This window comes from Vombatus ursinus, unplaced genomic scaffold (genome assembly GCF_900497805.2).
Source record: "Vombatus ursinus unplaced genomic scaffold, bare-nosed wombat genome assembly UNPS02014786.1, whole genome shotgun sequence".
NCBI classification, from domain to species: domain Eukaryota; kingdom Metazoa; phylum Chordata; class Mammalia; order Diprotodontia; family Vombatidae; genus Vombatus; species Vombatus ursinus.
The window spans coordinates 9,231,077-9,244,402 of NW_020954564.1; the positions used below are offsets into that span (position 1 = coordinate 9,231,077).

At 38.4% G+C, this 13,326-nt stretch overlaps 2 protein-coding genes across 4 annotated transcripts in view; one reads left to right on the forward strand and one right to left on the reverse strand.

Moving 5' to 3' along the window:
• Positions 1–8,987, reverse strand: part of LOC114047036 (F-box/WD repeat-containing protein 2) — a 34,838-nt gene extending 25,851 nt beyond the window's left edge. The window contains exons 1-2 of one of the 3 annotated variants that reach the window (XM_027867699.1): positions 8,926–8,987; positions 2,079–2,588 (exon numbers count right to left, since the gene is read on the reverse strand). In XM_027867699.1, coding sequence (XP_027723500.1) covers positions 2,079–2,568 — 490 coding nt within the window. In that variant the 5' untranslated portion in view covers positions 2,569–2,588; positions 8,926–8,987. Of the gene's footprint in view, positions 1–2,078; positions 2,589–8,925 lie in introns of those variants that run through there. The other 2 variants (XM_027867701.1, XM_027867700.1) reach the window with 2 other exon arrangements.
• LOC114046977 (putative UDP-GlcNAc:betaGal beta-1,3-N-acetylglucosaminyltransferase LOC100288842) lies at positions 8,716–13,298 on the forward strand. Its single transcript, XM_027867626.1, has 2 exons — positions 8,716–9,336; positions 11,771–13,298. Exons 1-2 carry the CDS (start codon positions 8,716–8,718, stop codon positions 12,872–12,874), a joined length of 1,725 nt encoding a protein of 574 aa, XP_027723427.1. The 3' UTR covers positions 12,875–13,298.
• Positions 13,299–13,326: the final 28 nt, after the last annotated feature.

Consider the following 13,326-nt stretch of genomic DNA (forward strand, 5'->3'; position numbering starts at 1 on the left):
CAATAGAGGGATACAAAAAAGTGTAGCTACTTTATACCTATATGAAGAATACTGTTGTTGAAAGAAGGATCAAGGAAGGTTTCATGGCAAATGAGATGGGCTAAAAGATGGGAAGGAATTCAACAGGCAAAGAAAGAAAGGGAAGCTATTTCAGGCAAAACAAAGCAAAGGGTGAGCAAGGCACAGAGGAGAAAAGTACAGGCATGTTCCCTGGCCAGAAAGTAGTCCAGTGTGACTCCATAGAGATTGCTCCGAGGGAAGTAATATGATATCCAATAGTGTCACAATGAAGAGGCCCTTCAATGCCAGGCAAAAATAAGAGGTTAAACACTAGGCATCAAGATATTTTTCAAGCATGAGAATGACATGACCAAACAGGAACATGAAACTGTTATGGGAAGGATATCAAAGACGTGCTGGAAGTCAGTGGAAACAGAAAAATCCTACTTTCTAGCCTCTAATCCCTCATCCTAGCAGACATGGGAGAGAGCTGCTAGCCCTGAAAAAGGGTCTTAGAAATAACCGAGCCCACTAGCTCATTTTTCTCATAAAGCAATTCAACAAACACTTACCAAGCATCCAGTGGGGAGAGAACTAGACCAGGCCGTGGGAGAGATAAACTTTTTAACTAAGGCACAAAGAGGTTAAATTAGTTGCTCAAAATTAAGGAATCACAGAATTTCAGATTTGAAAGGGACCTCAGCAGCCATCTTAGTCCAACTCATATATACTCTAGAAGAACCTTCTCTATGACACCCAAGTCTTTTCTTGAAGCCTTAAGGCTGAGGTAACCCATTACCTCCCAAAGCAACTCATAACGTTTTTTGGTATCTCTAGATTAAATGAAAGTTTTTATTTGCATCAAGGCTGAATTTGCTTCTTTGCAACTTTCCATTCATTGCTTCTACTTCTGCCTTCTGAGGCCAACAAAATAAGTCATCATGGTCCAATGCAAAGAGCAATGGTGGAGAGTCAAAGACTTGGGTTCAAATTTCATTTCTGCCACCTAATCTTGGTGTGACCTTCTACAAATTACTTCATTTCTCTGGGCCTTAATTTTCTCATCTATAAAGTGAGATTGAACCATATCAAGATTCTTAGCCTTTTGTGTCACACATGCCTTTGGTCATGTGGCAAAGCTGATAGATTCTTCTCAGAACATTTTAAACGCATAAAATAAAGCACATCTTAGAAAGGAAACCAATAATAAGGAAATACAGTTATCAAAATCTTAAGAAACAAGTTCACGGAATCCAGGTTAATAACTCCTGGATGAGATGACCTCCCTTCCTGTTCTACATCTCTGACCTCTAACTCTAAAATCTAACATCTCTGCCACAAGACAACCTTTCAAGTACCACAAGGCTTTAGCCTTCTCTTCTCCAGGCTAAACATCCCCAGTTCCTCCAACTAACCTTCAAATATCACAGATTCAAATTCATCTTGGCTACCCTCCTCTGGATCTTCTCCCATTTTATTTAGCCCCTCCTAAAATATGTTGTCCAGAACTAAAAACAATACTCCACACATGGTTTGCCAAAGGCAGAATATAGTGAGACGACATCCCTATTCTTTCAAGATATACCTTAACAAAGCTCAAGATCAAATCTGTTGGTTTTTTTTTCCCCAGCTTCCAACTCCCAGGCTGACTCACTGAGCTTGTACTTCATTTAAACTCCCAGATTTTTTAAAAAAACTGATATCTAACCATGTCTCCCCCATATTTCATTTATGAAGTCAATTTCTTGAACCCATGTGTCACAAGGCTAATCAAGTGAAGTTCTGTATTCCTGCCACTAACCAGCATAGGGAGAGTTATGTAATAACTTGGCTTCCATTCCATTTAGTGTCAGATCTCAACAATTTCTAAAGATTTCCACTCATCAGAATGGGGGGTGGAGGAGATATTTTTCTTTTTATCTCTAGCAACAGGCCATAGTAGTAAAAGGACAAAGTAGGAGAAAATTTCTGCACCTGTAAACCACAATTTTGAGGAAGATTATTTAAAAATCTACAATGTAACGGAGCAAAGAAAAATAGAATTGAGATCATATTCATCAAATCACTACATTACCTACCTGTACAGAGAAGTCCATCCTTATAGTAAAGTGCATATACTCTGGCACTGTGTCCAATTAATGATGAGGTCTCAAAGGCTTCATGGTCCTTCAATTGCTTCATTCTCAAAATTGCCTTCAAATAAACTTTCTTCCAATGCAAAGCATCCTGAACGGAATCATCTATCTGCCAGCCCAAGTTTCTGCAGGCGGTCTGCCATACCTCTGTACAGGCACTTATAACCTTATTCCACTGCTTAGAGACGAGGCAACATGTGAGTAAGGTCTGAGGATCGAGCCATTTTAACAAATAAAAACTGAGTTCCAGGGGAAGAAGTTTGAGGAAGTCTCGCTTGAGCAGAGTCTCTAGGTTATTGGAGAGATGCCTGAGCTGGATTGCTCCACTCAGACTAATCAGGTGATCCAGACTTTCATTTTTCTGCAAGTCCGTCAGAGAAAGAAATGTAACAGAAATGTTATCAAGCCATGTCTCAAAGTCCTTTCTCTCCATAAGGTTATGGAAAAATTTACCTGTGGCACATCAAAATATCGTATTAGTTCTGCTCAAAAAGACAGTACAAGTATGAATGCTAAAAAACATATTATAAATTAGTATCAATTTTGGCATTATTTTTATCATGTTAAACAGTTAATATGTTATACTTTTATAGTCAATGCAACATAAATATCTTAGTTATCTCCATGCATAGAAAATACATTTATTTATACACATTTCAACAAAATATGATTTTTCAAGTAGCAGTCACTTTAACTTACTCTACCATTATGAGATTAACACATGCCACATGCATCTTCAATGTAAAAAATTTACAGTGTATTCAGTTATTACCAAATAGTTCTAGCCTGAAACATATTACCTGAATAAAAGAACACTTGGAAAATCCATTTCAAAATTTAATTTGCTTAATGGCATGCCACAACAATCACAAGTATTTTAAATCCCTTGATACTAGATGCAGATGCTAAAATCTCAAAAGGTGATAGATACAATGATCACAAAGAATATTATTACTAACATCTTCAGAAAAAGTGTAGTTAAAGCAACAAAGGCCAAACCCACAACCACACTAGTACAAACACCCTGCCCAACTCAATGCAACTGAACAACTATTTGAAGCAGGAAATATGTACTTAACTAAGTTCAAGGCAAGAAAAATATAAACAATATGTAGTCCACACCTCAGGGTCCTAGTTTGTTAGGAGCTCTACTATCAGTTTTCTACAATGTAATGTCCACTCATAGTCTCTGGTGAGTGATAATCCCCTCAGCCAAAGTTCAGTATTCTTAGTAGAACTATAGATAAGTAGGGAATATTCTGCAATCAGCTACAGTGTAAAAGAATACTAAGTTTGGAGTTGCTTATGAATTTATGTAACCAAATGACAACTTTCCCCTCTTTGAGAAAGAAAAGTGCTCAGAGAATAGCTAGGATAGGCAAAGAAAGAAGTTAGAAGTTAAATACGAAAGTACCCTATAAAAATCACTAAACAAATATACCAAAGAAAGAACAAAGAGAGGGTAAGGAAAGCAGACTACACTTTGCCCAAATCTGACCACTGATTTTTCCTAACTTTAGCCCTATTATTTATGAAAATATGAAATCTCTTCTGTCCAAGTGAAGTAGAAAAACATCTTTCACTGAATCCCACAGTTCTTCCATGGGAAAAAAAGGAATAGAACACAATTTGTTCCCTTAGCTTGATTAAACAACATTAATCATATTCATTAAGATTATTTTCCTAATAAGCACAGCAGGAAGAGTAGCAGACAATAAGAAGTCTGATTAATTAGCAGGAGCAACTGAACAGTTTCTAGTCGCTATAAAACAAACACAATCTATCAGAAAGCCTAAGAGCCTGAGATACATAAAAGGTCTGTCATACATGTTCATAATATCAAGGAGATGCCTGTCACTTTCTAGCTGTGTGACTCTAGGTAAGTCACTTGTCTCTCTAATAGAGATTTCTCATCTACAAAATGAGAAAATTAGACTAGATAATATCTAAGACCCCTTCTAGTTCTAACACTGTGATACTCACCAGCCCACCACAGGTTTTTATTAGCTTGCTCATACTTATAGTTATCACCATGTGAGCTTCCTACTTGTCCCTTTCCAATTCTTTAACCTGTCTAGGCTCAAAAATCTCCAGTTGTTGCATTTTTAATCATTTAAAGTCAGAAAGAAAAACAAATTTCTATCAAATGCCAAAACAATCAGTCAATTCTGTGGGGAAAAAAAATCTGTCTAATGTTTGGCACAATGTAAACAAAAGAAACTGACAGATTTCTCTCTTCTACCTTGTCTTCTCACTCCACTCTCATTTTTCCCAACTGTTTAGGTATTCTACAGATTTGGTCTATTATTTATTCCCACTTAAACTGTTAACAGGGAGCAGTAAAGTCAAAACAGCACAAAAACACTGAGAGTTCTAAAAACTGCAGCAGTTGCGGCAATATTGGTCATACTAAATTTTGTACTAGTTGCTGTGGTAGTACTGGTTATCTTGTCATTTTGTTTTATTTTGAAACAATGGTCAGGTTTACTTTTTCAAAAGCCACTGATATATGCAATGAGAGGCAATGAGATATGGCAGACAGTACTAGATTCAGGATCAGGAGATTTGGGATCTAGAACTATATATGCCACTAATGAGTTGGGCAACCTTGAGTAAGTCAGTTCTCCTTCATGAGTTTTATTCTCCTAACCAATAGAATAGGGATAATGTCCATACTATCTACCTGGTTATAAGAATCAGTTGAGGTAATGTACCTATAGTACTTTGAAAACTTAGAGCATCATATAAATGTGAACTATTATTATATTATAAAGATCTTGATTTATAATGGCTGGATACTTGTTTTAATGCCTGTTAAATACATTTTCTCAATGCCCTAGTAAGGAATTCCCAGGATTACACCATTCATAATCATAAATCAGTGTTTCCCACCTAAGGCTAAATTAATCTGATCGTGATCTCACTGAAGAGTACTAGAAGACACTAACCAATGAATGCTTAAAATAGAGATTCACATACTCATCCTGACCTTGACAATAACATGCCTTAATTTCTACCCTTATATAAGTAACAACCTTTAAGCAGCTGCTAGTTTCCTACTAATACTCAACTAGAAGTGATTGTTTCTTCTACTTAATGTAAAATAAAAAAATTATTTCTCAGGTGTCCAGATTTTAATTACACCTTACTGTGTCAAGAGATCCTTTTTCATTCAGCTACTCATAAAATATATCACTTTACAGATAAGCACCACAATTTTAATGTATTTAAAGCTGAAAATTAACCTTAATTGTCTTAAACATTTTATGTGATTCCAGAGGTTACCAAATGGGATTATACTGAAATTCTTTGATTAGACACTCTAAGCTGAATTCTTCTAAAAACAAGAAAAGTTTAGAATGTCAAGACAAACTACTGTATGCTGTTTTAACAAGTAACTAATTTAATTGGTGCCACTGAATGGGACCACAGACAAATGGTCCTCTCAAATACACTTTTCTCTCTCTTCCTTTCCTTCCTTTTTTCCTATTCTATTTTTTCCCCTCAATTTAAACAAACATTTACTAAGGGCCCACTATATGCATGAAATTGTGCTAAGTACATAATACTCTGTCCCTGACCTGCCATTTACCCACATGGGTATAGCTTGGTGGCAGAAGTGGCACTAGACGTGTGGAAAGTGAAAAAAGCTATATTCTAGTATTCTGGATCTGTGACTTCCTATGTCTGAAGCTCACCTTCTGAGCCTGAAAATGCACATTAACAGCTTTAAATTTCTATGACTTTATACTTGTCCTTTCACATATAACAGAGTAAGTGTAACAAGAGAGTTGGAACATGATTTCCAAGATCTTTTATATTTCTAAAATCCTATAATCCTAATTATATTAGGTATTATTACAGTATCATACTGTAACATACAAATATGAAAGTGCTTTATAAATTTTTTAGTGCTATCAAATTATTAAAGATCACAGCGCTTTGAAGAACTAGATACTGACAGGGATCTGAAGACATTTCAAAAAAGGCCCTAGATTTCTAAAATACAATGGGTTGTATAGAAAAAGCCAAGTCTAAGAATCAAAGAGGGCCTGGATTCAAATCTGGCCATTGTCATGTATTATCCATGCAATTTTGAGTAAGTCATTTAAGCTCTCTGGGTCTTGGTTTCCTAATCCATAAAATGAAGGGGGCTGGGTCTGATAACTTCTAAGGGCCCTTCAGGGTTGAAATCTATGATCCTTCAGCATGCTTTCTATTTCCTAAAGAATAAAGTTTAAACTCCTTAGATGAGAATTCAAAGATTTTCCATAATCTGGCCCTAAAATGATCACTATTTGTGCCCACATCTGGTCACCTCATCCCCCAACTAAAAAAATCTTGCGTAACTTCCTACTGCCTGGCCAAAGAAGTTTAAACTCCTCTGCTTCACATTTGAGATCCTCCACCTTGTCATCTTTATCAGTTTACCCTCCTTTATGCACTCTAAATTCCAACCAAAGTAATCCCTCAACAAAACTTGTGTTTCCCTTTTCTGTGCCTTTGCTCATGCTGTTCGCTATGACTCCCTAGCCCACTTCACCTGTCAAAATTCTAATTCAAACTAAAAGTCCAACTCAAATGCCACTTTTTCCATGACCTGATCCCCAGATTGTTAACAACCTTCTCCTCAAATATAAGTTTTTGCAACTTTCTAGTGCATTTTTTTCTGGACCTATGATTTCATTTGTATAGGGAACTTCCAAAGAAGAAATTCCTCTACAAATGCAGAACGGCATCTGTTTTGCAATTTACAGTCTTAAGAATCACCTGGGGCACGGAGATGGAAAGCAGCTTGCCTAAAACCAAAGCCAGTATGTATCACTGAAAGGACATGAACCCAGGGCTTCTTGACTTGAAAGACAGCTCTCTAGCCACTACATCAAGCTGCCTCTCACCAGAGGTATTATTAATTCCCTCTGAAATTTTTGTTGTGTATTCCAGATATCATAGGTATCTATATTAGTATCCTATCATCCACTAAAATATAAACACCACAAGGGCAGAGACTAGTTCTTTTTTTTAGGCAATTGGGGTTAAGTAATTTGCCCAGGGTCACACAGCTAATAAGTGTCAAGTGTTTGGTCTGAGACGGTATTTGAATTCAGGTCCTCCTGACTTCAAGGCTGGTGCTCTATCCACTGCGCCACCTAGCTGCCCCGAGACTAGTTCTTACCTAAACTTTGTATCTCTCCTAATACCTAACATAATGCTCTCTTGCACTACCTGAGGCTCAGGACTGTAAGGAAAAGTTTTTTTACAAACCTTAAAGTACTACATAAATGGGAGATATCATTATTACATCTTCTACTACAAATGCCACCTTCTACATGGAGTCTTTCCTGTTCTCCCCAACTGCTAGTGCTTCTCCCTACCCCACCTCCTCCATTACCTTGTACTGATTTTACATATACTTCAGTATGTTGTTTCTCCTGACAGTGTGTAAGCTCTTCAAGGGGAGGGACTGTATAATTTCTTTCTTTGTATCCTTCCCTAGCACAGTGCCTGGCATAATAGGTGAATAACAAATGCTAGTTAAATAACTCAATGTTTTAAAGTAAGCTTATTTCAAAATCGTTAAGATAGTTTACTAAAGGTGTGGATTAGGCTTTGTATTAACAGAAGGAAAACTTCCTAAGAATTAGGCCAAAAGAATTAGTTAAAATATAGAGTACACTGCCATAGGTGAAAGTGAACTAATTCCTTATCACTGGAGGTTAAGTATAGGCAGCATGGTATAGAGCTTAGGGCACCCAATTTGAGTCAGAAGCCTGGATTCTAATAATCATACCGCCATTTAACACCTGAATGACCTCCAGTAAGTCACAATTTCCCCAAATAAGTTCTTTTACATATAATATAGAGATAATACTGCTCATACTACTTCACTACTAAGATTATAAGGGAAGTGCTTTGTATATCTCAGTGATACAGGTTTGTTATAACTGCAACAGACACAGAAGACAGAACTGGATGGAACTGAAATATGAAGGTGTTCCTTTCCTATTCTAAGGATCTATGCATGTGATAGTTAAAGATATACTTTAGAAATAACCATATACATATGGGAAAAACCTCATAGCAGTATGGTGTGGTCAGGGAGCTGGACCTAGGTTCAAATCTTGCTATTGACAACTACTAGCCATACGAAAACAGGCAAGTAATTTATTTGCTGTGCCTAGGTTTTCTCACCTAATACCAGAGGATTGTAGTGAGGCTCAAATATAAATAAATATATGCGTAAACCGATTTCCAAACTTCAAAAAGCTATGCAAATGTCAATTATTACTGGTAGTGTTAACTATGTCGTAAAGAACACTAGACCGAAAGAAAAGGGACCTGTCTGAGAAACTGGGGTCCTATGCTTGCTAGCTGCATGATCTTGGGCAAAACTAGGCTTTGGTTTTTTAACGAGGTTTGTGAATTTGGGCAAGTCAATCTGAAATCACTTCATTTCTCTGAATTTCCATTTCATCACCCGCAAAATGGATTAATACCGGCCCTACCTACAGCACAAGATTACGGTAAGCTCTGTGGGCCTTCAAATGCTATAAAAATAGGGGCTACAGTTGCTGTTGGGATGAAGATTTCTGAGGACGGCTCCCCTGCGGAGCGGAAGCGGCCGTCAGGGCTCAGAGGCTGGAGAGGCTTAAACAGCTGGACGAGAGGAAAAGGCGGGGCAGGAGTGAAGAGGCGGCCTGACTCTGACACCGCCCTCCCCCCCCCCCCCCCCCGCACACTCCCTTCCCCCCACATATCCCGCGCGCGGCTTCCTGCCCCGGGCACTGACCTGAGGGCGCGCTCCGGGACCCGGGGCCTCGGGACGGACACACGCCGCCTGGGCGCCCGCGGGCCGGCGGAACCTCGCAGCGGCCGGGCCCCTTCGGCAGCCATGGCGCCTGGACAAGGAGACACAAAGACACACACAGGGGATCAGACGGGCACGAGCTCTCTTCTTCTTCTTCCCCTCCTCGGGCTGCCCCCGCCGTCCCTAGCCCGCGCAGCCCCCACCCCACACACCGACTCGCGGCCGCCGCTCGGGTTCCGCAGGCTTGGAGGGGAGCGGCTTCCGGCGCCGCAGTACGTCATCTCCGCGCGCCCAGCCCGTCCCCCGGGAACTGACGAGTTAGGCAGGCGAAGGGGAGGAAAGACACTAACCGGAAGTACGCCCGAGAGCATTTCCGACCTCACTTCTCGAGGAGTGTGAAAGAAGCATGCGCAGTAGCCCCCAAAATGGCAATGCTTGTCAACTTGGGCCTGTCCCTAAGGCTAGAGTTGATAGAAAGCATGTGTAAAAAACCGACGGAAATGTGAACAAGAAATGTGGTAAAAATTCTTCTAGACTGAAAGATGTAAAAAAGGATGTGATTTTAAAAGAGCCTTTCATCTCACATTGCCAGAGTGCCTGCCTTGTTCTGAATTGGGTGTTCCTATGATTTCCCCAGGTATCTTATTTCATCTATTAATTAATTTCTTTCTTAATTTTTATTCTTTATCTTGCTTACATCATCAACTTTTATGGAAATATATTCATTGATCCTGGCTTCCTAACACTGAAGTAGTTAAATTTACCTTAAGTTCAAACAAGACCCCTACCTTGAGTCACAGTGCCATGTGTCAAAGGGCCGTGAATGCAGTCACAACTTTCACACCTGAAAGTAGTTATACAGCTAATTCAACTCATTCTGCAGGTGAGGCCATATCTCAGAGACATGAGGTGACTTACTTAAGGTCACATATTTAGCAACAACACATGTACTAGACTCTAGATCTCTTCTTGACTCTATTCCACTACATACTACTTCCAAAAAGTATATTTTGATGGCTGTAAAAAATACAAAAAAAAATTCACTTTCTCTTCTTCCCTTTCCTTATGCTACCTCCACCTCCAACATTTGGCTAGGAGAATCAAGAAATCACCCATAGTCAGGGGCAGGCCAACCTCCAGCTTGAAACAGGTATGCTATGGACTTTTTAAAAAACAGTCATTTAGCCAGTCCTAAGGCATAGAATCATAGACCTTGAGTTGGAAGGGAGCCCAAAAACCATCCTTTCATTTTACAGATGAGGAAATTGAGGTCCAGGAAAGTTAAGTGAGTAGCCCAAGGTCACACTGGTTAGAGGCAGAATTTGAAGCCAAGTCCTCTGATTCTAGAGCTAATAGTTATTGTCATCAAACCCAGCCTATAACAGACCCTTATTTAAATCCTTTAAATGCACATATTCCAATCCCATGATCCACAAAGTCCTGCATTATTTTCTGTCACATTTAAAACACTGGTGATCTCACAAGATCATCTAATCCAACCATACTTGATAGATGAAAAAAGTTAAATATTAGAAAAACTTTTGTTCAAGTAAACAAATTATTTACAAGGATGAACATAACCCTGGAGATCAAGTCCAACACTTCATTAACTGTTTTGAACATCAAGGAATATTTCTTTTTTAATGATTCCCTACAGTCTGAGGGACTAATGAATTAGGTAGACTGTTCTGACTCTATTACTTTGGGTTTTCTCCAACTGCAATATGATCAGGATGTTTGTGTGTGTGTGAGCGTGAGCATTTCTGTGCATCCATCAAGTAAGCTGGAACAAAGGATCAAGCTGATTAGAGAGAAACCTTATCCTTAAAGTTCCAGACATAAAGTGCTTCCACTTCAGTTGCAAATGGAGTCGTCTTTACATTTGAACCCAAATCCGTATTTGGACTAACGTGCTTTGAGAATTCCGAATTCACTCACAGATAAAATGCAGGTAAAACTTTTTTTTAATGTTTAAGGCATTTATTATTGTTCTTTGAGAGGCAGAGATTCAGAATTCTATGTAACCTAGTTTCTTCCTATAGTACCTTAGGCTAAATACAGTATTAAAAAAGGTCTGCATTTCCTTTTGCTGCAGGCAAACTACGAAAATGAGAAATTCAGACCATAATGATGATGAGAGGACTCCAGAGAGGATCTCATAGATTTGGAGACTGAAAGAACCTTAAAATCTATGAGGTTCAACCCTCTCATTTTACAAAGGAATAGGAGTTTTTTCTCTTCTTAATTATGTGAAAGGGAAGGTGGGAAGCTCTATGATATGATAAGAGTCAGTGAAAATGGGTTCAGCTCCCCTTTTCCAACTCCTGCCTTTTGCATCTTATCTCTACTGATGCCATACCACACAGCAAGCAGGATATAGCAGTCTCTTGTATGTTGTATTTTTGTGTGTCTTTCTCAGCTAAAAACTACTATGCATTCCTCTTTGGACAGGAAACCATGCAGATCTAATTTGGTCCCAATGAACACTTGAGTACCTTCATAAATATAAAGTATATTGGGATATTTGCAAAGTTATATATACACATTATTTTATTATATATTATTTATATATAAATATTAACAAAGTACCTTTGAAACATGGGTCAGAACTACATATGCATTTTAGATTATGCCATAGCTAACAAAAAACTGCTTGACAACTGAAAAAAATGAAACTTCTTGTATTAGAGGAGAAACAAATTCTGTGTAAATGATATCAAAGGCTAACTCAAAATAGGAATAGCAAATAATTGGTTTCTACTCCAAATACATTTCCACCAATTTCAGGTGATTGCAGACAACTACCCTATGTTCTCTTCTTATTTAGGTGACATTCTGTAGGCTTCGGACTCACCAATGGTGCTTCATTTTATTTAATGTCATCTTGTTTCATGCTCTACTCTTTGGAGCTGACTTTGTGGAAGAATACTTTCTGCAGTCATTACCATATGTAGATGTGAGAGTTCTTGAGATTAAGGACAAAGCCAGAAAATTAAATGTGGAGCCCTTAAGATATAACCTCTCAAAATATTATATCTTGAGCCAGGAGGAGGCATGCAAGGGAGAAGATATCTTTTTACTCTCTGTTATCTTCAGTAGTCCAGGAAATGGGTCAAGGAGGGATTTGATAAGGAAAACCTGGGCTAATGTAACTACTATACGAGGACATCCTATCCTCACATTATTTGCCTTAGGAATGCCAGATCTGGGAACCTCTCAGCAAGACATCAACATGGAGTATAATAAATACAGAGATATTATTGAAGGATTTTTCCTGGACAGTTCTGGGAACCAAACATTAAAGACCATCATGATGATGCAGTGGGCTGTAACTTTCTGCCCAAATGCCATGTTCATCCTCAAGGTCAATGAAGAGATGTTTGTCAATCTCCCTAGCCTGGTGGATTATCTCCTCAACTTAAAAGACCACCTTGAAGACATCTATGTGGGAAGGGTCATTCATCAGGATATGCCCAACAGAGATCCTCGAAGCCAGAATTTTGTTCCAGTTAGTGAGTATCCAGAAAAGTACTACCCTGATTACTGCAGTGGAGAGGCCTTTATCGTGTCTCAGGATGTGGCCCGTATGATGTATGTGGTTTTCAAGGAAGCACCTTTGGCAATACCTGCTGATGTTGTTATAGGAATCTGCGCCAAATACGCTGGCCTCATACCCATCCACAGTTCACGGTTTTCTGGAGAGAAGCATATCAGATACAATCGATGCTGCTATAAGTTCATCTTCACATCCTCAGAAATGACAGGTGAAGAAATGCCACTTCAATGGAGGGAAGTTAATGATGGGAAAGAATGCACCTTGCTTGAAACCTATTATGGGTTGGTTTCCTGCAAACTTCTAACTTATCTTGATAGCTTTAAACACTTTAATATAGCACCTATAAAAAATGATGCAATCTATTTTGCTAATTAAGACTTTATTTTCCTACGAAAAATATATGCTTTACAACTTCCCTTTCTCCTATCATAGTAACAGTCTTCCCTTTGTATTTTCCCCAAAAGGCTTAGCTATAAAAGCCTTTGCAATTATATAAACAAAAGAAATTTCTCAGCCCTTTTAATTCATGTCCCAAATACCAATGATGTAACAGTTCCTAAAGAATTTAATATAGCATAGAATTCTTTCTTCAATCACCTTGTCTTTTTAAAAGGAAAATGCAATAAATTTATTTCTATGAAGAACTGCCTCTTCCTATTCTTTATAATTGTAGAGCTTCTCAATAATATTCAAAGACAGTCATACATACGTTAATGGAACTAGCTTTGTATTTTTATATCTCTGACTTGAATTAAATGAAAAAAATTAAATAGAATTATTGTAAAGTGTTACCCAATACTGTGTGCATGCAGTAAATGGGTCTATAA